Source organism: Chiloscyllium punctatum, chromosome 23 (genome assembly GCF_047496795.1).
Source record: "Chiloscyllium punctatum isolate Juve2018m chromosome 23, sChiPun1.3, whole genome shotgun sequence".
NCBI classification, from domain to species: Eukaryota; Metazoa; Chordata; class Chondrichthyes; order Orectolobiformes; family Hemiscylliidae; genus Chiloscyllium; species Chiloscyllium punctatum.
The window spans coordinates 87,382,836-87,410,371 of NC_092761.1; the positions used below are offsets into that span (position 1 = coordinate 87,382,836).

The window sequence follows — 27,536 nt, forward strand, 5'->3', positions numbered from 1 at the left end:
TCCTTGTGGGCTACAGGTTAATCAAAACACTTTTCTCACAAATCTATGTGGACTAATTAAAAGGCAACCTTACCACTGAATGATATCTCTCCTGTTCCATCTTCCTCTTTACCCCTTCTAAATCGAGAGGTTGTTCATCTTGTTGGTTTACTTCTATAAGAACTGGAGGATCAGGACCTTCTGGCGAGCTGCGAACTGAGACAGCTTCCTCAGTCTCTGGATCTAAATCAGGTGGCTTGGCTGCCTGGTAAAGAGAAAGGAGGATTCAGCTGCATCACTTCTCACACCTCCTACTGGTCTCAACTAAATTTACAACCATTTCAAATCTAGCTGATCAATTCAGGTGGTTTAAGAACTCATTCACATTAACAAGTGAATTCCTCACCCAAGAAATAAGCTCCAAATTGTATTTCATACTCCAAATCAAATGCCAGTAAATTCTAGCAAAAACAGTTGTGTGGAATTAAATCACAGATCAGTCATAATCTCACTGAATGCAGAGAGAAAGAAAAATCAAGGAACTAAATTATCAATCCTGTTCCAAGGTTGTAACTTGGACTTTTGCTCTCTAGTTACTCATTGCAGACAGTACATTTAGAATGCAACTTCTGCAATCTCTACACCATCACAGCCACCAACTCTACCAGTAATATCTGGAACAAATAGACTGGAGTCAAAAGAATTTCGCGGACAGGAAGCTAAACATTAAATGGTAACAAGAACAAACCTGGCAATCATGCCCTCAGGAAAGCCAATGACACTAATATTCTGCCAGTGCTCAAAATCCACTGGCGTGACAAGTGAATCCACCCCAAAACTCCTAGATTGTCCAGGATAATCTACCCACAGAGGTGACAGGTCAGAGAAAAGTTGGCCCATAAACAGAATGGAAGTAGTCTAACTTACTGAACACTATCAACTGTTAAATTTAAATCTGAGATTGAGATCAGAGATGCAATAAATAGGGCTGTAACTGTCTGGTTAATATATTTCAGCTTTGTGCATGTGCAATGGAAATGAATTAGCTGTGACCTTCCCAGTTGCAGTAGGTGCCTTGGGAGTTGTCATTTTCACATATAAAAATATGCATCAGTTGCTTTGACAAAACTCACTAACTTTTGCCTGTTCTCTTTTACTAATTAAATATTGTGATGTCTAGGAACCCCTTGTGTGTTGTGCTTTGGGTTTAGATTAGATTAGATTCCCTACAGTGTGGAAACAGGCCCTTCGGCCCAACAAGTCCACACCGACCCTCCAAAGAGTAACCCACCCAGACCCATTCCACTACATTTACCCCTTCACCTAACACTACGGGCAATTTAGCACGGCCAATTCACGTGACCTGCACATCTTTGGTACAATGATGGTTATTGAGGATTTGGACAAGTTGATAAAATTCTGCTAATTTCCCAAATGCCCTGTATGTCAATACAAATACAGGAAGCATTGTTGCAACATGATGGCATTATTCATAATTGAGTAAGCAAAATGAAACAGTCACTCCCAAAAATCAAAACTCTGCACAAAAACTTTTGACTCCTAAAAATAATTTTTGGCTTCTGTTGTCATTGATACACAAAGCATGATCTCATGAACAGCAATGAGATAAATGACCAGTTAATCAAGAAATGATTACTGGTCAGGAGCCTCCTACTTAGTCTTAGTCATATATTTCCACTCAAATTGAACAGGCAGATAAGGCTTCAATTTAACCTTTTGTATAAAACACCATCTCTATCATTCTGTTATTGTGTTTCACAGAGAGAATTTTATGACAAATAAGTTCAACTCTGATGAAAAGTGTGCCTGTCATACTCATTAAAAATTATTTTCAGAGTTTGGAGTTACTTTAATGAAGGTTCCTCCTCCTCCTCCTCCTCCCCACCCCCCAAAACAAAACCAAAGGTCAGTTCAGACAGTCCTTCTGGACCTTATCCAATATGTGTCAGAGCAGGGAAACCCCCTGGAGTATTAACAGAAAATAATTTATGCTCAAGCAGTTTACAACAGGGGTAGTAAACATTGAAAGTTATTAACTTGTCCTTCATTCAAGACAATTGAAGATTGATTTTAAGCTTAGAAAGAAACCCAGAGACTGAAACTCTTTAGGGCAGTTCAAAGGAGACCTGACTGGGGTACACTCACTCTCAGAGGAAGAAGTCTTGTTTTAAAGCAGTTAAGGAAATGAGTTACCTCAGTAGAAAGGTTTGTGCAATTTCCAAATCAGGGTTGTTTCGTTAAAAATCTGCAAGTTCTTAGAGTTTTGTGCATATTCATGTTGGAAGACACCATTGCTCACTGGACAGAAACAAGTCAAATTTAAAGTTTTGATAAAAGCGGTGTGATTTCTTTGGATGTGAGTGGGGTAACTTGAGTACAAAGTCACAGACAGAAAGAGAGGGCAAGTTTAATCTCTCAAAGGATTGAAAGTCTTTCGCAACTCCTTGCAATGGAGGTAAAGTCCTTGTATATTGAATGTTTATTTTAGATTGTATTGGGGAACAGGCTAAAAATTCATCCTGCTGGGTGTTTTAAGATTTTCCCAACTGTAGGTGGATTGGTTCCTTCCTTCTAGTTTTTGTCTTTTGTGTAATGAACTTTGTTGCAAAAGAAACTCTGTAGTCTCATTCAGCAAAAAATAACGATATTAAACAAAATAGAAAAAAAATGGCAGGTTAGAAATCTGACTTGTCCAGTAATACCATTAGCTGGGATCATAAAAGACTCTATTTTCATAATGCATTAGATAAAGACATTATCAAGCAACATTTGAAAACATTTTTGCATTCACTCTACAACAGCCTAGTATATTCAACGTTCCACTTGAGCTCAATTATCAAACTTTGTACAAGTTATGTAATACTTAATGGGAGAACTATATGGGCTCAATATAATCATAAGTAAAGCATTCTGATATATAAGCAAAGAGGATTCTTTATCCACCAAGTATTCTGGAGAGTTTAGTCAAGATGGTAAGCAATTCAGCCAAATAAAACCAGTTTTAAAATTATAAATTAATGTTCAACAATACAAATAGGAGCCAATGCATGAAAACCTGTATTCCCAACAAAGTAAAATATGCCCTTCGTAATGTTTTGTTGGACATTGTTGATGAAGCAGTTCAGGCTCACCTGCCTGTAGCGTAACAAGTGGCTTGTAGTCCTAGAGTTTAGTAGTGCAGTCAGAACTTGCTTTAAAGAGAGTTGCAGTTCCTTTCCCAAAGCCAGCCGCCATTCTGCAGGATGCTGCTCTGTACAATTTATACATGTGTATGCCACACTTTCAGGAAGATTTGACAAGATCTCATACATCTCATCTGTAAGAAGATACAAAGACAAAACATAACACAGCTGGATAGCTGATATTTTCTGTGCCTGATGCAACAGCCTCTTCATACCTTTCAAGGCAATGAACTCAATGCCTCTAAATATTTTAGTGATATACACATGAACGTAGCAGCTGGACGGAATAGATGCAAGTTACTGAAGCAGTTAGACAATGTGACAAAATAGAGCTAATCTCCCTGGTGGCTGAATGGAGCAGAATTGTGGCGGCAGAGTGCTTGAGTATATTTACAGCTGAGACAGATAGATTCTTGATCAGTAGTAAAATAGTAAAATAAACCTAGTCCTTTTCCCCCTTTCTTATGGTCTTCTGGTCTAATTGAAATAATAATGCTGTAGAACAAAATGGGACGAATATGATGGGGCATGGGGCACAAACAATTCAAGTTGGATGAACACAGCAACTGCTCAAAACTGGGTAGTAACCTCAATAAATAGGTTCCTCTACACATAGCAACCAATTTCTGAGGCAATAAACTATGAGCGGTCAGCCAGCTCATGGTCATGCCAATATTTAAATGAAATACCTAAATTATTTGAATTTCTCCACTCACAATCAAAGATGAGTGAGCTTATTTGGATAAGCAAGCATGTGCTAGCCTTAAAAATTAATGGCAGGGAGAAACGCCAAATTGGCTAATACGTAGAATCTGCCTGCCCAATCCCAACCCTCCCCAAAAAACAAACTAGTAACATTTATGAAACTGCCCCCTTCTAATTATCATGGTAGCTTCACTTGCTGAACTCTGATTAAAATTTGAAACACAATTTATTGAGAGAGAAAACCCACTAAATATTTGCAGAAAAAAATTTATATTGGAACAGGAAGTGGTCCTTGAACTCAGGTCTGGTCCAGCATTCATTAATATCATAGCCAATACGCTCTGAATTTTTATCTGACTGCTTTGGTTCCACAACATTAACTCAACAGAAATAAAGAAGCTGGCCAAAAGAAAGTACAGCATGTTGGACAGAACAAGTTAGACCTAAGAAGTATTTAAAAAGGCAGCTATCAATACTCAGGAAGAAGCTCATGCAACTATACGCCTTCTGATTTAAAAACAAACTAATTTATTTTGGAAGTGTAATTTTTATAATATATAGAAGCAAGAAGCTGTTAGGAAAATTAATGCAAAAATCAAAAAACAAGCAAAAAACCCAAAACCCTCAGGAGAAGACGAGCAGTTTGGGGCACAGATGAGAAGGGAAGTAATATAGCATTTTTTGTTCCTAAGATTTGTTAGTGCTATAATAAATATAATAGAAATTTCATCAGAAGGGACAGAATTTATGCTGTTTTGGGATATAGCTAAACGAGAACTCAAGAAGTTAATGTTATTTAACAGATTATATGCATTAACAAATTATGCATTTATACTTTAAATAGTTAAAAGGAAGGTCTATGTAAACAAATCCTGAACTCAGTGAAACATACCAGCAAGCCAGACATCACATCCCCTTAATGGCATCATGTGTTTTAAATACAAAACATACCCTGCATTTTAAAATACCTGACAAGCTTTCACACTTTGCATGAACCCATCGATCACATTTTCCACACTGCATCATCTTGCTCTCATAATCATCATCATCGTAGCACTTGTCACACAGTGGGCAGAAGTTTCCTAAAAATAAACAACAATTTATATCAACACAGCTGGTGTCCTTTCACAGCTTTCCTGATAATCCTCAGCACTGCTGACATAAACTTTGTATATAATTTCACTAGAATGAACTGGCTCTATACTTCCCAATCTACTTAGCTGCAGGCAATATCTTAGAACATACTGAACAGAGGCTTATCAGCCAAATGATTACAGGAACAGGCTACGACCACTGTCAGAAGTAAATGTGGATTTTTATGCCAACATGGAAAGGAAGCACAGGACCAAAATCCCTAATGAAGTTCTAAACACTTAAACCAGGACTTGACTTATGTAGTTACTGCAAGCATGTGGAACCAAGAATAATGCACACAGGTTTTCTCTGTGAACAGGACAGACTTGTGTATTCCACTCTACCCATGCAGATTTTCTTATGTAATGCTTGCGACAACTTACCGCCTGATGAGCTCCAAAGAATAGTGACATTATAATTAAAGAACAATTTAATCAGGGCACAGGAAAATAACACAAAATTATGTAAATTTTAGAAAAGTCAACAAGGGCCTTCTCTAATAACACAAATGGTTTAGGCAGTGACTGGCTGCTTTATGCTACTAATTGAATGAACTCTCAACTCTTAATCTCTACAGTTACCTCAGACTAACAGCCAATCATAGTGGCACCAGAAATTCTCTCAAAACACCTAGATTTAGTGAAACCTGTTGTTTGCTATTCATTCCATCCCAATTCCCCTAATCAAAGCAAGGGAAAGTAGGGTCAGACCTACCCATGATTCCTCTGCTATATATTAGCCTGTCGAATCTCACATATGGGCAAGGACAGAAGAATGACCAACACCTTCTAAACTAGACCAGAGAAAGCAATCTACAACAGCAAGGAAGGCAAGAAGGGAAGTTACACACTACAAAAAATATCAGAACCTAGCCCTTCTACTTCCTGTGGAACTCTATTCCAGACTGCATCAGCTGAATATTTTTTCTGGTGGGTAGAAATGCAAATGCTGACATCTGGTCACGTGATGAGACATGCAATTATGGATAAAATTTGGCATCCAATGGAAAGTCACAAAACCATGATTTGAAGGAAAACTTCCAATAGATGTCCTAATATACCAGTTGCCACTTGTAGACATTTATCAACTTAACTTTTTAATGAGGTACTTCCTGTCCACCATACTTCTCCTATGACTTTTTCTGTGCGATGCAAAAAATATATTAAAAACAAAACTGGTAATATAAATGATGTTAATTTATTTATTGTGATCAATTAGATGCAAGTGGTGTTCATTATGTTTTTATAAAGAGAAACAGATTGGAACTGTGGTTTGAGTTTAGGTGGTGCATGTGTGTAATGTATATTTCTGAGAAATAACGTTTCAAGCGTAAAATTGACTCCCATTATATCTTTTATAATTGGGACAAAACTTAAGTTTCTGGAATGCAACTTAAAGATTCCCCAACAGTGGAAGACATAAGTCTGTCCTGTTCACACAGAAAACCTTAAGTTTTCTCAGGGCAGTGACATGAAAGAAATTCTGGGATTTACATATTTATCAATCAAAACCTGTGGCACCATTCTAAGTGATTAAAGACTTAACAGCCATCTAGGTTTGTCTAATATATCACATCAGTTGTATGACACTTCAATCTTTTACTTATAAATTCTGTGTCCTAGATATCCTGCCCCATTTAGCTAACTTACAAAAGAGCAGCCCTCCAAAAGCATGTACTTTCAAATAAAGCTGTTGGACTGTAACCTGGTGTTGTGTGATTTTTAACTTTGTGCACAAAATGTTAGTATGAAGGTGCAGCAATCCATTAAAAGGAGGAAAATGGAATTTTGGCTCATACAGCTTGATTGGAGTGGGATGGAACATTAAAGTACTGAAGTCTTGTTACAACTGTAAAGGTTGTTGGTGACATTGCACCTGGAGTAAAGTGTTCAATTTTGGTCTTCATATTGAAGAAAAGATATACAGGCATTGGAGGTAACTCACAAGACAGTCGCTAGACGGACTAACATATCAAGAATGGCTAAACAGGCAAAGTGTTTATTCATCAGCGTTTCGAAGAATGAGGGGTGATCTTATTTAAACATACAAAATTCTGAGGGGGCTTGACAGTGCAGATTTTGAGAAGATGTTTCCACTAGTGAGGGAATTTCAAATTAGGGGATGTAGTTAATGAATAAGGGGACACTCATTTAACAGTAAAATGTGAAACAATTTCATCTCTCAGACAGTACTGAACATCTGGAAACCTCTACGCAAGAGTTGTGGAAGCTAGATCACTGAAACTATTTAAAGAGGAGGTAAATAGATTTTTTAAATATCATGGAGTTGCAGGCTGTGAAAGAACAGGTGAAGCATGAGGTAAAATTAGCCATCATCTTATTGAATGGCACAGCAGCCTTGAATATTGAATGGCCTACTCCTGCTCCTATTTCTTTCGCTCTCCTCTCCACTTGTCCACCAACCACAATTTAAAAAGGCCATTTTTCAAATCTGACTGAAAAATAAACTGTGACCTCAGCCAGCTTTTTAGCTCATAGCATTTATGGCATTAAAGGGATTATATAATTTTTTATCTAAATGAAGCAATGTTGTATATTACACAGTATGATATCCCTCTCGTCATGAAACAGGACCTATTTGTGAGCAACTATGTATTAACTATATATCAAACTCCAATTCACAGTTTAAAACAGTATCTGAGTCACTTAATGGTTATCTTGAAATCAGCACCAGGTAGTTCTATATACTATGAACAAAACAAATGTATGCACTTACCTTTATCAAACAGTTTTGCACATTCGTGACATAAAGAAAAATCATGTGACCACTGCGCATCCCAGCCTTTCCCTGGAGTTGTGGCTCCACAACTCTTACATCGGACACACTTTGTACAGATCTACAGCAGAGGAGACCTTTATTAGAAATGCTAACTAGCTAACAGACCCCTTTCATTTCTTATCCTGGAATTAAATGTACAGTTCAAAGTATATCCTTTTACTGCACAGCATTTATTAACAATTCCTATGGGCTTGGAGATCCACAATCTATCCACAGGCATCACAGTTGCCTTTACTGTTGTCTACAACTGGGAAAACCTCGCACCTTCTTTCTGGTGAACAATCTGGCCTTCCTTTCATCTTTAACAGACTCAACACTCATATGTTGCCATGCAGTTTTCAGCATGCATTATCTGACCCCTTCAATTTACTAGAAGTTAAAGACCATTTCAAAATATAACGATCCTACAAAATCTCAACCATAACAAAATACACCTAGAAACTTAAATTCATGCTACATAAATTGGACATCTTATGTCCAATCCAGCAGCATATCAATGAGGGCCCCATTCAGTGAGCTATGGATAGATGTTAACTTGAATTTCCAATTGATTCACTTAACTAATGTTAAAAACGGATCCTTCAGGCCTAACACTCAATTTTTACCAATATTTAAACGGACTACACATAAAATACAAAGTTGTTTGCTTCGTTACTAAAGTAAGACATGCAAATATACTTGGAACTTAAATTGGTTCACCCTCTTTGACCTTATAACATCAATGAAAATTAAAACATGCCACTTTTTCAAGTCTCCAAAGCAAATCTGAGATCTCAACTATGGAACACTGGTAGAGTGCCTGTTATTCAGAAGTACAGCGTATGAAATAATGTGCACTGCACTTTGCTGTCTGTCATTTCCAGATTTAGTCCTGTCCATGTAAAAGGAGGGAACACTGGTAGCTGCATAGGAAAAATCTAGCCACAACTTGTCATATAGATACAGCAGCAACAGCATGACAGATCTTCTACAGCATGGGAAAAGTAAAGGTAAGACTTTCTCCAGTGACTGGGAAACAGAATTTTAAGAAGATTAAGACAGAAGGGCCTTAATTTGGTACGTGAAGGAAATGTCAATTGAACACCATTCTAATGTATTCAATTGACAAATACAAAAAAATCCCCATGAAGAGTATTACTCTTGCAAAATATATTCTGTAACAAAGAATCCCAGGGATTGCAGTGTTCAAGAAGGCAGCTGATTTCCATCTTTGAGAGCAATTTGTTGGTTTAGCCAGGAACCGCCTCATTCCATGAACAAATAGAAAAACTACACAAGTATAAAAGCAAAATACTGTGAATACCAGAAGTCTAAAGAAAGTGAAAATACTGGAATGATGAGCTTACTTCTTGTGTCATAAAAACAAAATATTAATTAATTCTCTCTCCAGAGTTGCTGCCAGACCCACTAAACATTTTCCCTTTTGTACAAATACATTTGCATATTAATGTTAGTTACATGTATTGACTAGCAAGTCTTGAACTAAGTCATTTTATTCAATCCATATATTTGTTTTATCCATTACCAATTTCCTAATGCCAAGAAGAATATTAATGCTTTTAAAATGGGTAAGGAGGCAACAAAGAGTTGATGGAATTTAAGCCATGAGGTAAAATGAGTCACATGAGAAAACAAAACTTACCCATACTTTCTTTTTCTTGGTTGGCTTTGTTGGGTAGTTTGGTCCCAGGCACTCTGGATGATAGCTGTTTCGACACTTGCCACACTCTAGAAGCTGCTGTGTAAAAATAAATGTTTTAAGAGATTGCATTTTACTTATGATAATCAGTCTTCAAGAGAAGGGATTTTTTTTAGGATCAGTTCCCTTCTTTAGAGAAATTCTCCTAAATACTGCTCCAATTTCAATCTGATTCTCACCTGTTGGAACACATAAAGAAAGAAAATGTTTATGTTACACAAGGTCCATCAATCCAAAAAGAACTAATACAAGCTAAAATTTCAAGTCTGGCTTAATCAAAATTGACAAGGGGCAAATGGATTGAACATTTAGATGACTGAGCAAAAAGGTGCGAAAAGCAGATAATCATGAATAATTCATTTTACATAAAGACCATCTAATCCTATGGTGTTAAGTGCACTAATGGAGTCAACAAGGGAGCATTAGGCTAGAACTTGCTCCCTTCTATCACATGCTATTTTGCCTCATTAACTCCTGATTTTAAATGAGCCTTCATGGAGAGGCAGAAAGCAGAACAGAAACCAAGAGGACTGAAAAATCCCAGAATTGACACCTCTAAGCCTCACATCTTGGCAGCTGCTCAGAGGCAGCAAATGCAGAATGGGCAGGTAATCAATTTGTCAGAGACATTGAGATGATGATTATGGGCAGAAAGACTTAAAACAATGGATAGCTGAAAAAAGAAAATTTGTGTGCTTTATAAAATGGTAACATTTATTTTGAAATAAATAATTTATGTTGAAAACCTAGTTTTTTATGACTGTCAAATGATCAGCAATAAACACAACAAAGTTGAGGTTCAAAGAGAAAAGAAAACGTGTCTTTATTAAGAAGTAGAAACGACTATCAGGAGCAGACAGCAATGATTAACAGTTCTCCTAGGTGTTCAGAAATTTTAAACTCCAGAGGGAGTTAATTGGCTTTGCAAATGCATGACTCCTGTTATAGAACACTCCGGGGCATGAATAAGAAGGTCTGAGACAGGATTTGAAGTTTGCTCCTGCCCAAGTTATTTTAAAAATAAGAATTCGGTTAAAAGTCACCCTCAAACCACTTAATTCTTGTAATCACTGACATAGACATGGCGGATGAACCAGTTAGAAATGTGAATCTTGTTAGCAATATACTGCTTGGTTATATTGAACTGTAGTCAAATTTATTTATTCTGTACTAAAATTAGAACAAGTCAGAATATCACTCTTTCAGCAGTATCAGGGGCAAATCCAAAATGCCCGCCTAAAACAATTATGCGCAGCTTACCATTACCTTTGAGGATTTATTCTGTCGGCAACAAACATGACAGAATTTGCAGCGCCGACAACACCAGTTCTCCCACTGCTCCTCTAGGGGTCGCTCATTTTCCTCCAGGCAGAAGAGGTGGAAAGGCTCACAGCACACCTGACAGTAAACAAACTGCAAACAAAACACAAAGGAAAATAAATCAGCAAACTCTACATTCCTGAAGCGATAATGATTGTTCCCCTGAGTCTGTCAGATTTGTAACAATGTCACAATCCCTAATGTACATACAGCCAAATTTGTTTGTGTATACAAACTCTTCTTCATTTCTTCCCACCCCTCAAGGCTGTTCAATTCCACAATGGAAATATGTTGTGACTTTTCCATTCGCAGCAGGAAAGTTCCTATACATTTGACACTGAAAACCACCAAGCCTTGCGATTAGTCAGCATCCGAGCAATATTACTGTGTGCAGTTTTGGTTGCCATACTATAGGAAGGATGTGGAGGCACTGGAACGGGTGCAGAGGAGGTTTACCAGAATGTTGCCTGGTATAGTAGGAAGATCGTATGAGGTAAGGCTGAGGCACTTGGGGCTGTTTTCATTGGACAAAAGAAGGTTTAGGGGTGACTTGATAGAGGTGTACAAGATGATTAGGGGTTTAGATAGGGTTGACCATGAGAACCTTTTTCCACGTATGGAGTCAGCTATTACGAGGGGGCATAGCTTTAAATTAAGGGGTGGTAGGTATAGGACAGATGTTCGGGGTAGATTCTTTACTCAGCGAGTCGTGAGTTCATGGAATGCCCTGCCAGTAGCAGTGGTGGACTCTCCCTCTTTATGGGCATTTAAACGGGCATTGGATAGGCATATGGAGGATAGTGGGCTAATGTAGGTTAGGTGGGCTTGGATCGGCGCAACATCGAGGGCCAAAGGGCCTGGACTGCGCTGTATTTTTCTATGTTCTATTAACTTGTACATCACAATTCAGAAAATGTGAACACTGCCTGGTACCTATGGAATATCAAATGTCCTTCCAGACAGAAACATCACCTGGTTATATGCAGAACATTACAACACAGAGTTGATCATTTCACTGCAAAAAACTCAGTAGAACATGCATTGTACTACCACACTTTACTGATGCCTCTTCACCACATTTATGTTGCTTATGTTGCCAGTAAATGTTAAGGTCAAGTTCCACTCTATCAGACACACAGCCGCTTGCTGACTCAAATTCAGATGGAGTTTAAACTAACTTATTGAGTAAGGGGTGATCAGAAGATTTTGATCAGAAGGGTAATGGTGTGTTGTGCTGGTCTTAAACAGAGTTATTTTACCAATGCATCAAGTAACCTTCTCTACTAAATGGAAGTCAAACTTCAGCAAGACTGAGATCATGAGATGGAAACCATACCTCGACATGTCCACTGCTGGCACAGAGGAAGCAAACCACCCTGGGAGTGATGGGTAAAGAAGTCAGGATACTAAGTCCACCCATCTCCCACACATTTTCCACATCACAGTCCTCCTGCCAAAGTCAGCAGAACAATATTAGAAGACATATAAACAGCAAAAAAAAAAGTTTACTCAATAGTTAAGTAATTTCATCTGAAGCCTACATGCGTTAATTTTCACATTTGCTGACTTCAGTCGTCCCTCCTTCTACAAAATGCACTTAAGTTTTCCGAATCCATTCTTTAACAGTATATTCACTAGAAATATCACATTATAATGTATAGCCTTTTGTAAAAAAATATTGTTTTGCTGTGCAGCAGCTAGGATCACACAGTGATTCAACAGGATGTTGCCTGGAATGGAGCATTTCAGCTATGAAGAGAGGCTGGATAAGTTGGTTTTTGTGCAGCAAAGAAGGTCAAGTGAGGACCTGATAGAAGTGTGTAAGATTATGAATAGCATGGACAGGGTTAAAAGAAAACAGTTGCACCCACTAGTAAGAGGGTCAATAATTTTAAAGTGAAAAGCAGGAATTTAGAGGGATTTGAGGAAAAGCTTTCTCACCCAGAGGGTGGTGGGACCTGGAATGCACTGTCTGGGAGAGTAGTTGAGGCAGACAACCTCACAAACTTCAAAAAGGACTTGGATGAGCACTTGAAGTTTCATAACATTCAAGATCATGGGGCCTAATGCGGGAAAGTTAGACTAGTAGAAATAGTAGCTTATTTTTGTTGCACAGACTCGATGGGTCGAGGGCCTCTTCTATACTGTATGATTCTATGACGCAAAACCTGGTATGATCCTTTCCGATGAGAGGAACCAAGTTACAAGCCAGAATATCCTACATACAGTTGTATAGTTGGGTACTATTTTATGATGGAAAGTATTCAAGTCTCCCAATCTGCAGAGATTTCTGTGGAAGGAGCATTATTTCCCAATCTACCATTCACTTCAGAAAACCAGGTAAAACAACATTAACAGGACTGCTACTAAATCTCCATGGAAGTTTTTTGAGAGAAATACCAGATCACAATGTACTGGACAGACAGGGAAAGGCTCACCATATCTTCATGCATTAGAGTTTAGAAGATTGAACATGGAAGAAAAAATATTCTCTACAGTGCCCGAGAGCTCAGCTAAACTGCGTATTGGAAAAGAATTAGAAAGAAGTGGCAATGAGGGGAGGGACTGACAAACACAAAGGGAAAGTCAACTCTTACTGCTCCAAGAATTCCCTTATGAAAATGGAATGCCAGTGAACAGTTGCCTGTGAGTATGTAAGAAACAAAAAGGCATACGGATAACTGATCAAGATTCACAGTAACAGTGCAAGGAAGAACCAGAAGGTCAGGATGTGTGTGTCCATGAGGAATGGAGGAGGGCAGAAATCAAATCAAAATTAAATTCTACTCTTCTTGTCCTAAACTAATATTTTCTATAGTTTGTGACAGCTTAGCAGTCCCAGCACTTTTTTGTTCTACCTTGAAATCCACTCTGATCCTATGGACTCCATCTGCTAACGGTTTCTGTTTTCCACAAGTGACATTCGTCAAAGGTGTGAGCAGGCTCAGGGTACTGGGTTCAAACTTACTGACAGCAATCACTTTATCCTAAAAACAAGAAACATTAAATAAATAAAGCTGTTGTTTGCTGAAAAATATTTGTCAGCAATTAGATATATCTGCTCATATATCCTTTTCAAAAACATAATTTTTAACTGAGAACTAAGTACTGGAGACTAATTTGTAACTTCTACTGGAAGTATGCAAGAAATATTGGTCACCATACAAGTTACATTAAAATAATGCCATTTTTAAAATTTCTCCATTACCATTTTACTTGCCCTCAGAGAGAGTTGGGACCAACTACAGAGGTTTAGCTGCTCAGATCAGCTAACTCAGGCTGGAGTAAGGATTACGCTTGTGAACTTGTCTGTGTGGTTTAGTATTACAATATTTAGCACCACCTGAGGGAGTTTAGTGATAATGAACCAAAATATTTGTTTGGGTGGGGTGACAGGGATCACATGTAGAAAGTAAACAAAAAGAACCTGTAAGTGAAAAACTGGATTCTTCACATGAAGAATCCCACAAAGCTTTTATCATGCTTCAACAATTATGTGATTGAGTTGGAATTCATGTCAGACAAAAAGACACTTAACTGTCATCAAAATAGAACATCCACCTGAATGTATATCCTATGGAGAATTCAGACTTGACCTGTCACTGCTTCATGGCTTAAAAATGTGTTGCTAGAAAAGCGCAGCAGGTCAGGCAGCATCCAAGGAGAAGGACAATCGACGTTTCGGGCATAAGCCCTTCTTCAGGAAGGCTTATGCCCGAAACGTCGATTCTCCTTCTCCTTGGATGCTGCCTGACCTGCTGTGCCTTTTCCAGCAACACATTTTTAAGCTCTGATCTCCAGCATCTGCAGTCCTCACTTTCTCCTCCCTGTCACTGCTTCATGCTCCACTTCAGCCTACTGGTCATCACAATAGTGTAGGTGGACTCGGGAGCTTCAGAGTAAGTGAGCAATGATGATGTAAATTCATATCCTAAAGGAAGTAAGTTTCAGGCTGCTCAGGGTATTTAACCCAATACTATGAATGTAGGACTGGAAATTCTCAAGAACAATGGCAAGCAGCCAATGACAACTTGCTGGTTCTTGTGTCTCTGACCTCTACTTAGAGCCTGCACTATAGTGGGATTGAACCAAAGTTGGATTCAGTCCAGTTATGTGCTCTCTAAGAAAAAGAAAGGATATCCCAGTAGTTATTAAAATAGACCTATTTATGATTTCATTTTTCCTCTTCCTTCCCACAGAGAATTGCTGGGTTTCCAAATGGCAAATAATCAGAGGCAAGAATTAAACTGGGATGTCACAGTATGGGTAATTGCAGGTACAAACCCACCTAGTATCAGGTTACAGTGCAGCATACAATAATGTTCCTCAAAGAGGCCTTAAAGCAAAACACTAAATACAAGAGTGAAAATAAAATGATCTGAAGAACCCAAAATGTTAACTCTGCTTTGTTTCCACAAATAGTGCCAGACCCGCTGATCTTCTCCAACAATTTCTGCCTTCGCATCAAATAAAGAACGGCACTAGAGCAAAGCAAGGTGACTTACACTGCTGTAGGAAATGCCTGCAATAATCTTAATTTTGCAGGTACATTTCACTGCTATGTACACTCACCAAAGGAGTATTAACATTCTGACATTATTATCTGCCCATCATTATTTAATTTTATCAGTGTGTGTGCATTTGTCATCACAAATCTGTGACCAATGTAGTGGAGCCTATCTCCACTTATCAGACACAGCACAAATCAGCATTAAATACCTTTCAATAGAGATGGGGAATAACACATCTTAAAGTCAAACTAGTCAACAGTTAGTCACTGCAGTGATGTATCTGGATAGCTTTCATCATATTGCCATTCATGTTTTCTGAAAAAATAAACTTTAAATTCCTCTCTACCATACAGGTGATAACATTAAAACTTTTCTGTCCTGATAGCAGTTTCAATACTGGAGATAACATGAACAGTGACTGAGGTAAGGTTGATGAAACTTAGTGCTGCTCCTAACAATCAGTTATGAAGCATGACTGGTAAAAGAACTATGAGAAGATTACAACGTATGACTCAAGGGATTGTGAATAACATTGAAATCTACTCTTCAATTGGGGGGTGGCGATTTAAATTCTTTAATACAAGAGTCCATAAAATGAAATATAATTCCAATACTCACAGTACTTCACTCCTTGCAAAGAACAATCGTAGTTTAATAATTCCTCATCTCTCCCTCTCTTCTAGGTTTTTTTCCTGTGTCTCACTTATTACATCTTACTTTCATTTTCCACTCTGCTTTTCTACCTCAGTTGAAATTTCATGACTTTTGTGGTGATTGTCTTTCTCATTACAACGATCAGTGTCTCTTGTTCTCATCTTTCTTCTGCCTGTTTTCTTCTCTTACTTCCTTGCTTTTATTCTGTTCTCTTTCAGTCCTCCCTCAACAAAAACTTTGCACGAAGCAACCTGGCAGTTTAACAAGGATTTATGTGAATATGCTGCAGCATAAAACTAGTAGGACATGTGTTTCAAGCTCATCATTTCTCTATTATAGTCCTAACGTCAGCTGGGCCAAGCTGGAGGAGAAACTAATCCCAAGGGAAGGAGGGTCGGTTGGACAGCAAGTCATCCTAAGCCACACCTGCTTGTAGCCTGTCTTGGCAGCATTGGCAGATACCTGAAAGAAACTCATCCTGATGGAAAGATGCTTGGTAAAATGGAGAATGCTATTTTAAAATGTTTGTGTCAACTCTCCTGCCCCATTATTCTTTTTAACTGATTTTTGGTATGACAAACAACAACCCAGGAATAAGTTTTTAATCGTACAAAACCACTGTAGGAAAAACATGTTAGTATCATGCTTATAAACTGGGAAGATACAGAGTATTTATAGCATCCTGTTCCTTTAATATTAAACTAAGACCTTAGGTAGGAGGGACTGCAGACATGAATCCTCTAAAAGAATTTTGTGTCCCCATGCCTCTGATATTAAAATGTGTAGAAGTTGGACTGGGAAAGAGCATCTATGATCAGAGCATGAATTGCACACATTAACTCTACATGCTTTATGAGAATTGAAGCCATATCAAATGAACAAAGAGTCACTGAAGCCCATAGTGCACAGTCTTTTCCACTAGATTTAGATACATTTTGGGCCATCTCTGTGCCCTGCACCTGAAAAGTCTTCAGCATTTTTCCAGTAATGAAAGAAAGACAAGATTTTATTGAGCAGGAGAATTAGAAGGGTCAACTTATTAGTTTAGTGAAAGCAACAATTATAATGGTACCTTTTTGAAAAAATGGGGTGCCAGGTCCAGCAGAAAAACAGACTGAAAGATTATAAGTATATTCACCATTGCTTCTCACCTATTAGTATGAGAAAACCCGTGGGAAATATTCCTGCAATTTTTTGATTATGGTCTCCCGCAAAGAAAGACTTGTTTCTGTGAGAACGCATTTGTGAAAATAATCCCTATGCAAATACCATTTAAATCAAAGCTGGCCTCAGTTGCTCAAACAGTTAAAGGCCAACTTTAACACATGACTATATCCAACAGATCTACTGTGTCAACTGGTCTCCGACCCTTAGGATAGAGCAGCGCCAAGAAAATCAATCAGGATCCTTTCTGTGATGCTCGCTATATTAAAACTAATGCAATTACCATCCGGGTTAAAATGTACATTGCATACTGAAGACTGCCAGTCTAGTGAGCTGTACCTACTTGATTCAGCAAAGTTAACTTCCCTTTAAAATCACACATCTTCTGCATGAATGTACTGATCATATAACACCAATGCCAGAAACTCTTGGCTCCCAGATTCTCTACAGCAAGATGGGCAAAGCAAGAAGCCCCATGTGTTGCTACCAGCGTTAAGTGAAATGCCAAGGAAAATCAACAATTGGCTTTTTATGCATTTTTCTGAGCTGTCATTGGACAGTACTGATAGCTAAGAATCCTCTTTTGTCACGGATCCATATGTAACAGGAAGATCTTAATGAAAAGTGAAGGGATAAGAAATGGCTGAGAGATAAAGGTGGACAGCTGAAAAGGTTTTACAATGTTAGCGTCCTGGGAGAGAATTATGCACCATACATGTGGACATTAAAAATGTAGGTGCACAATTTAGGGATATACCTGAATCGCAGCCCTGTTTGGTTCCATGTACTTTTTTTAACAGACTTAAAATTTGAGGCCACAAAAACGACACACTGTCTTTTGCACACTAGGATTCCCAACAACAGTACAGAGCATCATGTGCTGAGAGTAAAAACTGTAAATTGTAAAATCTAACCAGGATAAGGTGAAGTAGATGCAACATTTTTGGCCTTGACATGAAGGGTGGTTCTAAGACACCTGATGTGCAGTTCAGCCAGCACAGAACAGCACAATAAAAAGAAAGAACATCGGATATCTGCAACTTATGGAAGCATCTTGGGCAAATGCAATCAGAAGATTTAAAACAGTGGCATGATTTTTAATATCATCAGAATGATAAAGGTTACCTAGGAGAACACACATACACCAAAATGTGCTGGAGTTGTCCTTTAAATAAGGTAAAAGTAAAATGCTAAGATGAAAGTTTAAATCTCACCTTTTCTTTCGGCTTTTTAGTTTTTAACTGAACATTGAAACGAGCAGGGGCTTTCTTCTGCTTGTTCAGCTCTAGTGCTGGGGAAACAAAGATCTTTATTAAGCGACAAACCAAGATGAACCTTTCACTGACAACAGGTTCAGATTGTATGAGGCATTTTTTTCCCTGAAATGCTTCAAATTCAGTAAAAATCTGATGTTACCTAGCTGAAGGTACAGCGGCCCTTTAGTTGTTTGAGAACGGACAGGGGCTTTATGGTACCTTTAACAAAAGAAATTGTGAACAGTTCTGATGGCTCAGTGTGTAACTTAGCCATACAGATCTGAAGATCATTGGTCGACTCCCAGTCTCTGCTGATGTTTGCCAGTGTGGCATGTGGGGACTCTACAAATATTCTCAATACTCTAGGACAAGGATTGAAGTCATGCAGGGCTCCAGCTCTTGGGTGCTATCCAGCAGCCATCTAGACACAATGAGGTGATTCAGCTGGGGTCAAGCTTGGCTGCGATACCCCATGAGATTAACAGCATGTCATAATTTACCTTAAAGCTCAGTTATGGTAAAATACCATTTGGGCAAGGTACCAGAGTTGTGTCTGTAGAACTGCCTGCATCAGAGGAAGGGAGATAGACGAAAATGGATATTATATGGTAAAGCTGGTAATGTACAATCGCACTGTACCATTTTATGTGGTAAGTGTGTATGTACCTTTCCTTTTCTAATTTCCTTATGGGGAAGATTCCGGATATTATTAGGAAGAGGTCCCATGCAAGTTGGGGAGCAGAGGTGGAAATAAGTAGCTAAGAAACCCCACAACACCCTCAAGAGAGACATTAGTTGAAGACTGGGATCAAACTGCCTGCCTGCTCTCGAGTACATCTTAAGAATCCTCAACAAGAGGGAAAAGAAATAAAACAAATAAATTGGAAGATGCATCATATATTTCAGGTGCTAGACACTAAACTGGCTGTAGAACAATGTAGAACCAATTCTAACAGTTTTATCTTGAACTCATTAAACAGGAGTGCCACAGTTTTTGTAATGGAAGACAACCTGGCCTGGTCTGAGGGAACAAAGTGCTCGAAGTCAGGAGGTTCTCAATATAACAACACGAGGCACATACTAAAAAAGAAACTCTGCACAAAATATTTCCTGCATGGCATGCAAGCATTCCTTAAAACTTAGCAAAGAAAAATGTGTAACAATTATAGATTGGGACATCTTGTAATAGCATTATTCAACACCATCAATGTCTTCCCACCTGCAGCTAATGGACTGAGACAAAGCATGAGAAGTAATCAGCCACAAAAGGCAGGCAAAAGTGACTTGCTGTCAGATAAATGATGTGACATTTGAGATGACAACACTTTAAAGGAAATAACAGAAATTGCCATTTAAATAAATCTTTAATTACAAAACGTTAGAATTTTTCAGTACTTTTATATTAGAATATTGCTTTCCAATTGTCTTGTGACCTTGCAGAGAGAGGACACAATCAAGTAATGCCAACCAGTTCTACGTGTGAAGAGTTTGACTGGTAGATGTCAACATGCCTTGTAGCTGAGATATATCAAACTGGTCTGGATTCCCCTCCTGCACCTCCCAATAAGGTCCGCAAAACTGCTAAGAACAATGTACCTTTAGCATCAAGATAACTAAGAACCATATGTTTATTATACAACTGGAAGGGGGATGAGTGACATCTAGGGAAGTGAAAACCCGCACCCTGAAATAATGCAGTGCATTATTAACAATTACACTGTATTTGCAAATGAGTAGATTCATTAAAATGATGGCCAGAAGGAACTTTGTCACTTTTACATTAAAATGTCAATCCTAAGCACAAAATGGAAGTTAATTCCAGTGATATGCATGGTAGCGTAAATGCCAAGCTCGGATTACCTGAATCTGTTTGCAATGACTGTTTTTTCTTAGGGTCATTCAGCCCAGGCTTGATTGATTCTTTCTTTAGTTGCACAGGTCCTGGCTGCTGAGGCAGGCTGAGGTCAGGTGGCTGAGGGGGCTGTTTGTTCGGTTTCCGGATAGGTGAAACTATTGCTGTCTGTTGCCGGGCTTCAGAAGGTGAAGAGGCATTGTCTTCCTCAAACTGCTGGTCATTGTGTTGATGAGGAACCTGGTTAATCTTCTGGGCATGTTCTTGCCCTTGTGAACCACCCTGGAGAGAGCTTTTATGGCTGGAGTCAGAATGCTGTTTGACTGCTGGAAGTTCCTTCTTCTCTTGTGTTTTTGTTTTCTTTTCCTTTTTCTTTACTAAGAAGCAAAGTTAGAACATATCAGTCATAATGAACAGGATACAATTCTCATCAAGCCCAATTCCCACACCTCTCCAGAGGGCAGAGACTCATAGACAACATGGTTCTACTGAAGCCAACACATCAGGCTGGATAGGTTACCACAGCATGGTGAACTTCAGCCCATTGATTAACTGTCAATAATGGACTATCATGAATAATCAATTTCCTCTGAAGGAAAGCAGACATTTTTTCAAGAAAATGCTGCCTCTTAATGGGGAGCAAAGGCTGCTAGCTCAACACAATGCATGTTCCATATAGTTCTGTACTACATAGCTTATCTATGAATCAAAAAGGGAGCATCACCCTAAAGCATTGATTTGTAATTTGAACAGATGTATCTGGAGATCACACTAGCCACTTCTACTCAATCTGCAGACATTTTAGCAGCTGGTCAATTCCAAGCTCTTCCGGGTTTAAAAAAAATCCACCGACTTAAGACATGCCCCAATACGATAAGGTAGTACAATTTAAGGACAAACAGCTGTTTAGATGAAATTCTAATCTACTGTGATAGTTCTTTTATAATGAACCTCAACACTTTCACTAAGACCTAACAAATATAAATACACAGGAAGCACTAATTTATGCTTAATTAACTTCTTAATTCAATTATTTACAAGAAATGTATAACTTTAAGGGTAACAGGAAATCACTAGGCAAGCTTTACAGTGCCATTTAGCAGGGGACTAGGAGGATAAGTGTCTATGATGAGGGAAGTAAAATTACAAAGGAAGGAGAGTTTGGAGGAAATAAAACAGATTTTTACCTGTTACATAAATACACTTTATCTCTCAGTATATCTTCATTTTTATAAATCAGCAACAAATAAGATGGCTCCTATCCTATTAGCAAAAATTTCATAGGGCACATTAAACACATGCAAAAATTCTGTTCGGGTAAGTTTTGTTAAAGGCTTACATACCATAATCATTGCTCTTTAAAGCAATTAAATGCAGGCCAAGCGTTTTGGCAAAGTTTTGGACAAGAGGCCTAAGATGCTAATCAAGTAAGTCTTGATTTTCTATCTAGACAGTAAGTGCAACTTTATAAAATTGACCTAAGGTAAAGTGCAGAAGCAGAATCAAATGCAAATTAAGAAGCGCATAGCTGAGAGAAAACTGCAAGAACTCACCTTTAACTGGTTTTTGTGGAGGTGCTTTAGAAGGCATCCACTGGAGATTCTGACATTTCCGCATTCTGCAATCACAGGAAAATATGGAGTTGTTACAGATACAGTTGAAAAGAGAACAGATTGAAAAGAAACAAAAGTTACAGAATACACATTACAATTTCAGGCATTGCATTTTGAACAGTTTAATATTATAGTTCTGAAACACAAAGCTCCTGACACAAAATTCCTTAAAGGACCGTCTTCAAGGGGAACCAGTTAGAAAATCAAGAGCACCATAAACCACACACAGCAAACTCCATACCCAATTCTATACACTTCTTTATGTTATATTTCCTAAGGACAGTAGCTAGCAGGCCTCCAATAATTCATTCAAATGGCCATTCCAGCAAGCCCAGACAAAATGTATTGAAGAAGTTCCACTGGAACTCAAATTTAGGGTAAATCAAATGTCTGGTTTCACTTTTGAGGTGTTCATTAAATTGGGGTCAATAGAAGGAACCCTTGTCCGATCTTCCCCAACCTAGCCCAGTGTAGCAGCTCAAATTGTAGCATTCCATCTGTTTTCTGAATGAGATCAGTTAACCCAAAGCTTGAAACATCCAGCTGGTTATAAAGGCCCACTCACTTGCAGCATTGTTTCTTCACATTCCGACCACCAAACTTAGGTTTGTCCAAGCAGTTTGTACACTGGCCACAGTCATCTGGTACCTGACAGCCTGGACACTGCCCACACCTACGTGATCTCCTCCCTTTTCGAACAATAGGCTCCTGTGGCACCTTGTGCTTAGCAACTGGTTTAATTATTGGCGCAGGTGGTTCAGCATCCTCAGACCCAGCTACAGACGATTTATCTGTAATGCAAAGACAAGAAGTTTCATATCTGTCATTTTCTTGGGCAACAGGGATTACATTCCAGTGATTTCTAGCGGCAGAGATCTCCACAAAATATAGGCACATTCCATACAGACCCTCATTCCCACAAAGGGTGAATTTTACATTCCAAATACAAATGTTAGTCATCTAAAGGGAAAAAATGTTAAAGTTTCATACAATTTTTAAATATATACAGCAGTAAATGTGGAAATAACATAAGACATAATTCTTAATACATCCTGCTCATAACTATCTGTACACAGGCACAGACAGAAATTTGATCTCATGCCGATCCCCAGAGCTACCTTCATGGTGTTGGACTCTTGAAACTCAGTTTTAATACTATAAACATATCTGACTAGCTCCAAGTAGCTAGAGGCCACAATTATACAAATTGAAAACCAAAAGCCAAATATGGAACCTACAATTTTCTTGACCTCTACAAGTTTCCGCCTGACAAAATTCGATTCTCAGTAGACAGCATTTGCTCTCCAATAGAGAAGGCTCCCTATCAGTTAAGTCAGAGGAACAAACTGACCAATTGTAATGAGTCAGGATTCCAAATGAAGGCCTAATTTTCATTTCCAATTGACCCAAAACTTGAAAAATTATTGACCAGTCTCTCAAAACATTGTCAGCAAATTCACACGTACAGATGGGCTCTCTCTTCACCTCCACTGTTTTCTCTAGGCAGATTGTTTTAGATTTTCATTGCCTTCCACGTGAAACCACTTGTTCAATGGTAAGTCAGAGGTTATGAAAACACATTAATTATAACTATTTTCCTCGTGCATTATCACAGTATTGTGTCACCAAGTCTAACAAAGTACCTTTATCTAATCAGTCTGCAAGAATGCCAGTCAGTAACAATATCCTAGGTAGCCAGTGGCAAAACTGGAGCAGGAAATAAATTCATAACTATTACTAGAGAAAAGGTACTAAATCGGGCTAAAAGGTAATATGACCCCTGGATCTGAAAGGAATCTCAGGATATTAAAGGAAATAGCTACAGCAATAGCTATTGCACTGGTAGTCTCTATCAGCATTCATTAACTACCTATATGATTGTCCACCTAGAAACTTACATGGTAATAATCTTCCAATAATCTTTATATTCTGAAAAAGTTCTGCATGATTGGAAAGCTATCGACGTGACTCCCTTACACAAAAAGGGAAAGAGACTGGGATTCTGCAGTGTTTCCATGCACAACACTTGCCTATGCCCACATGATGACTACCTGGCCAGCAGAAAATTTAAGTTTATCAGCTGCCCACTTCGCTATACAATTAGTCTAGGTCTCCAGATTACTAACGCACTATACCACAGTTTCTCCTACTGAATTGTAAGATTCAGGAGGGCATTATGGGGTAAGTGCAGAGATAATGCTTCTCTTTGTGGCAAAATCCAATCAAAATTAAAATTAAGACGTTTCCTCTTTTAAGATGGAGAACAGAAGGAATTTCTTCTCTGAAGAGGACCAATTAGCTTTTGGAATTCTCTTCCTGGAAGATGTGCTACTGAATATACTCAAGCCTGAGTTACAAAGATTTTAAATCCAAGGATTATGGAGGGGAGAAGGGAAAATGGAGTTAAATTCAAAGTCACATTCAAATCAGTCATCATTTTATTGGTGGACCAGGTTCAAAGGGCCAAACAGCCTACACCTGCTTCAATTTCTCATGGCCATATGGAAGTTGCACTGGTTTCATTGTAACTCCACATATTAAACCATAAGGAAAGATTAAGTAAGTTAGGTACAACTTCATTCTAGGGTATAACTGTTTGCACAGGTATAAGCAAAAGCCACATGTTTTTTACTAGCCAGACAGGCACTTAAAACTCCAAACTATACATGGTCATGGCTTTTGAAACAACTTCTACCATAAAATATCAGCATGGGTTTGAAAACTTAAATTGGAATTTCCCATCTTCATTATTAGTCAACTGACAAATACAAGCACACAGAACATTACAGAGTCAGATGCATTACAAAACACAGATTAGATATGTAACTTGCTTGGTCAGAACTAAACTGAAGTTGGATTTCAACAACCTATTATCTTTACTACCACAGCTCCTGAAATGACGCAAACTTTCTATACATTTTTACCTAGGCTTGCTCGCATTATACGTTTGTAGTTGCAAAAAATGCAATCGTGTATGCAGAAATTGTTTCAGTCTAGAGGACTCTATACTAACAAAGCTCTGTAACTGTCATTAAGATGTGAGACAATCATTCACTCTATAGTTATGGCATCCAATTTCACAAAACAACCAGACTACACTTGGTCATTCATCAAGAAAATTAGTGTCAAGAATAGACCATGTGACTAACTGTAAACAGTAAACTGTAACTGTAAACATAAATCATACTCAGTGTTATCCTCAAATGGATTTATCCTCAGTGTTCTACGATTCAGTACAAGAGTGTCTCTGGACTTGAAACGTTAACTCTGCTTTCTTCCCATTGCCAGACCTGCTGTGTTTTGCCAGTAATTTCTGTTTTTGTTTCAGTCTCCAGCATCTGCAGTTCTTTGTTTTATCACATCAATACAAAAGATACTATCTCAACTTTAAACACATATGCTGGATCTTTGATGTCAAAAAATTACCACATTTTATTTTATGGAGATGGAAGTGAGAGAATTGCAGGCCGTTTGAGAGTGAAGTTAGAAAATACTTTTTTCACTAGTGGAAACATGGAGCTGTCCCCTAGAAGGCTGTAGGCACTGGGAGTCATTTGCAACTTCAAGACTGAGATTGATGAGTTTCACTAGCTAAGGTTATCCAGGGATAGACAGCTAGAATAAGCGTATGGGAGGTGTGGTTTATGATAAAAAGCCTCAAACAAAATACAAAAATACTGGGTTTCAACATTAAACTGGAACATGCTAAAATGGTGCAACTCTTTAAGTAAATTGCCCATTTAGTCCTGTTGTGCCCACAGGACCCTGGAATATATTTGGATATAGTTGGGTACTTTGCTGAGGGTGAGAATGGGTAACAGTGGGTCCAGGCTATATGGATACACTGGCATGAGTGAATGTGTCCTGCTCCTTCCTATTTGTTACATGAATATGAGTATAGCACATGATTGCAGATCTGAAAGAAAAACAAGAGTAGCAACAATTAAGTTATTGAAAGAACGGTATTATAATCAGAAGAAAACAAAGCCACATTTAAACAGCAAGCTATCAGGGAAAAAAAAATGCCATCACAGCATCCTGCTTGTTTTCCGAACATTCTCACCACTATTGTCAATGCTATTGTTCTTTAATAATACGTCTGAGATTCAAAAGCAAGTACTCTGAGACAAAGAGCTAAGTAAATAGAAAAGCAATCACTGATTCAGATACTCTTGAAATTTAACTGTGCAATAATGCAGTTGATTTGCATTTTCATGCACAAGAAATGAATATAAATGATGTTTTGTAGATTTTACAAGGGGCAATAACAGGGTTGGAACACTGTCCATTTCAGACAATCAACATCTAGCATTCTAGTTGCAGTTGGATGTAATGGAAAGCTTCCTCTTCACCTTCCAAATACACCCAATCCCAACAACTAAAGAACAACATTCTACCAATGAGACAGTATTAGACTTACAAACAATACCATGACTTAATTAAATGTTCCTGGCATAAGTGGAAAAATCAGAAACCATATTATCAAGATTTATTTGAGGCATGCTCCATATCAACAACTGGCATTGTAGACTGGGATGGTTTCATCCTCTCAATTTAGTACTATTGTGAAGCGATTTGAGATTCAGGCAACACCAGGTTCGGATTATGGATTAGGATTCAAGATCTGACCTGATTTTTGAGTGAACCAGAAAGGTAGCCCTTGGAGGCAGCAAGATCATACTTCTTCCTAAACATCGTTCAAAGTTTCAGTGCAGTACTGAACCTGGTTTACCCAAAGTTTTGGGCACTTTCAAAACCCATTAAACCTCATTTTAAATATTTTTTAGAAAGAACAGGAATCTTATCCTTTCTACATTTTAAATACTTATTTTTTTAAACAAATAGGAAACAGCTCTCAGTTCCTGGTAAGGCCGTTACAATTCCAACCAGGCAACGTAAAAACTTTTTTCCCCTGATTGATGCCCCAACTGCAAAGCAGATTTAAATCGTTAAGCGTTGCAAACAAAACTGTTGGTACTGATCATTGTGCAACTGTACATGGTGATTCACTATTATGTCATGTTAGTACTTGGGCACTTATCAGATAAAAAATTCTAACTTAATGTAGCAATTATAACTTAATCAATCAGCAAATCATGCACTCGCTGTCATCATAGACTCTGATCAAGCAAAGTCTCTCCCACAAGAATGCGCAACATTTTCCTAAGAGGAAATAACCAGGGCTTTTTTATTATTAAAAGTAAAACTGTAATTTTAATGCCTCTTCTAAAATTGCTCATAATACATTAAAATAAATGCAATTGAAACTTTCTGAAAACAAATTGTAACAATGTGGTTTCTGACCAATCAATATGAGCAATACTTGAACAGCTGAATGTTTTATGGATGAACATTTTCACAGGTTCAATCTAAAACTTCACCTGGGAAGTTGTAAGATTAGCGGTCAGTTATACCATATTTTAGTCACTATATTCATAAACAGGTAACATAATACTTCACTCATTGACATGTCCTAGACAAGTAGATTTAGGCAGCTTTATTCATTTATTCTGGTCAACCAACTGCAACCAAGATAGAATATTATTAATTCAAAGCATCAAAGCTACAAAATCGATGATTCATAATTCACTCCATACGCTTCGTGGACTGAAGTTCCAAATTAAGACAACCTCATGAAATTTCACAT

General features: G+C 38.1%; 1 protein-coding gene across 4 annotated transcripts in view; it reads right to left on the minus strand.

The window, feature by feature from the left end:
• Positions 1–27,536, minus strand: part of kmt2a (lysine (K)-specific methyltransferase 2A) — a 146,158-nt gene that overhangs the window by 62,246 nt on the left and 56,376 nt on the right. For 2 of the 4 annotated variants that reach the window (XM_072593401.1, XM_072593404.1), the window contains exons 5-16: positions 22,455–22,680; positions 21,830–21,894; positions 20,285–20,653; positions 18,383–18,459; positions 13,698–13,826; positions 12,176–12,289; positions 10,780–10,932; positions 9,463–9,558; positions 7,758–7,878; positions 4,856–4,969; positions 3,132–3,316; positions 74–244 (exon numbers count right to left, since the gene is read on the minus strand). In XM_072593401.1, the coding sequence (XP_072449502.1) occupies positions 74–244; positions 3,132–3,316; positions 4,856–4,969; positions 7,758–7,878; positions 9,463–9,558; positions 10,780–10,932; positions 12,176–12,289; positions 13,698–13,826; positions 18,383–18,459; positions 20,285–20,653; positions 21,830–21,894; positions 22,455–22,680 (1,820 nt within the window). The remainder of the gene's footprint in view (positions 1–73; positions 245–3,131; positions 3,317–4,855; positions 4,970–7,757; positions 7,879–9,462; positions 9,559–10,779; positions 10,933–12,175; positions 12,290–13,697; positions 13,827–18,382; positions 18,460–20,284; positions 20,654–21,829; positions 21,895–22,454; positions 22,681–27,536) is intronic. The other 2 variants (XM_072593403.1, XM_072593402.1) reach the window with 2 other exon arrangements.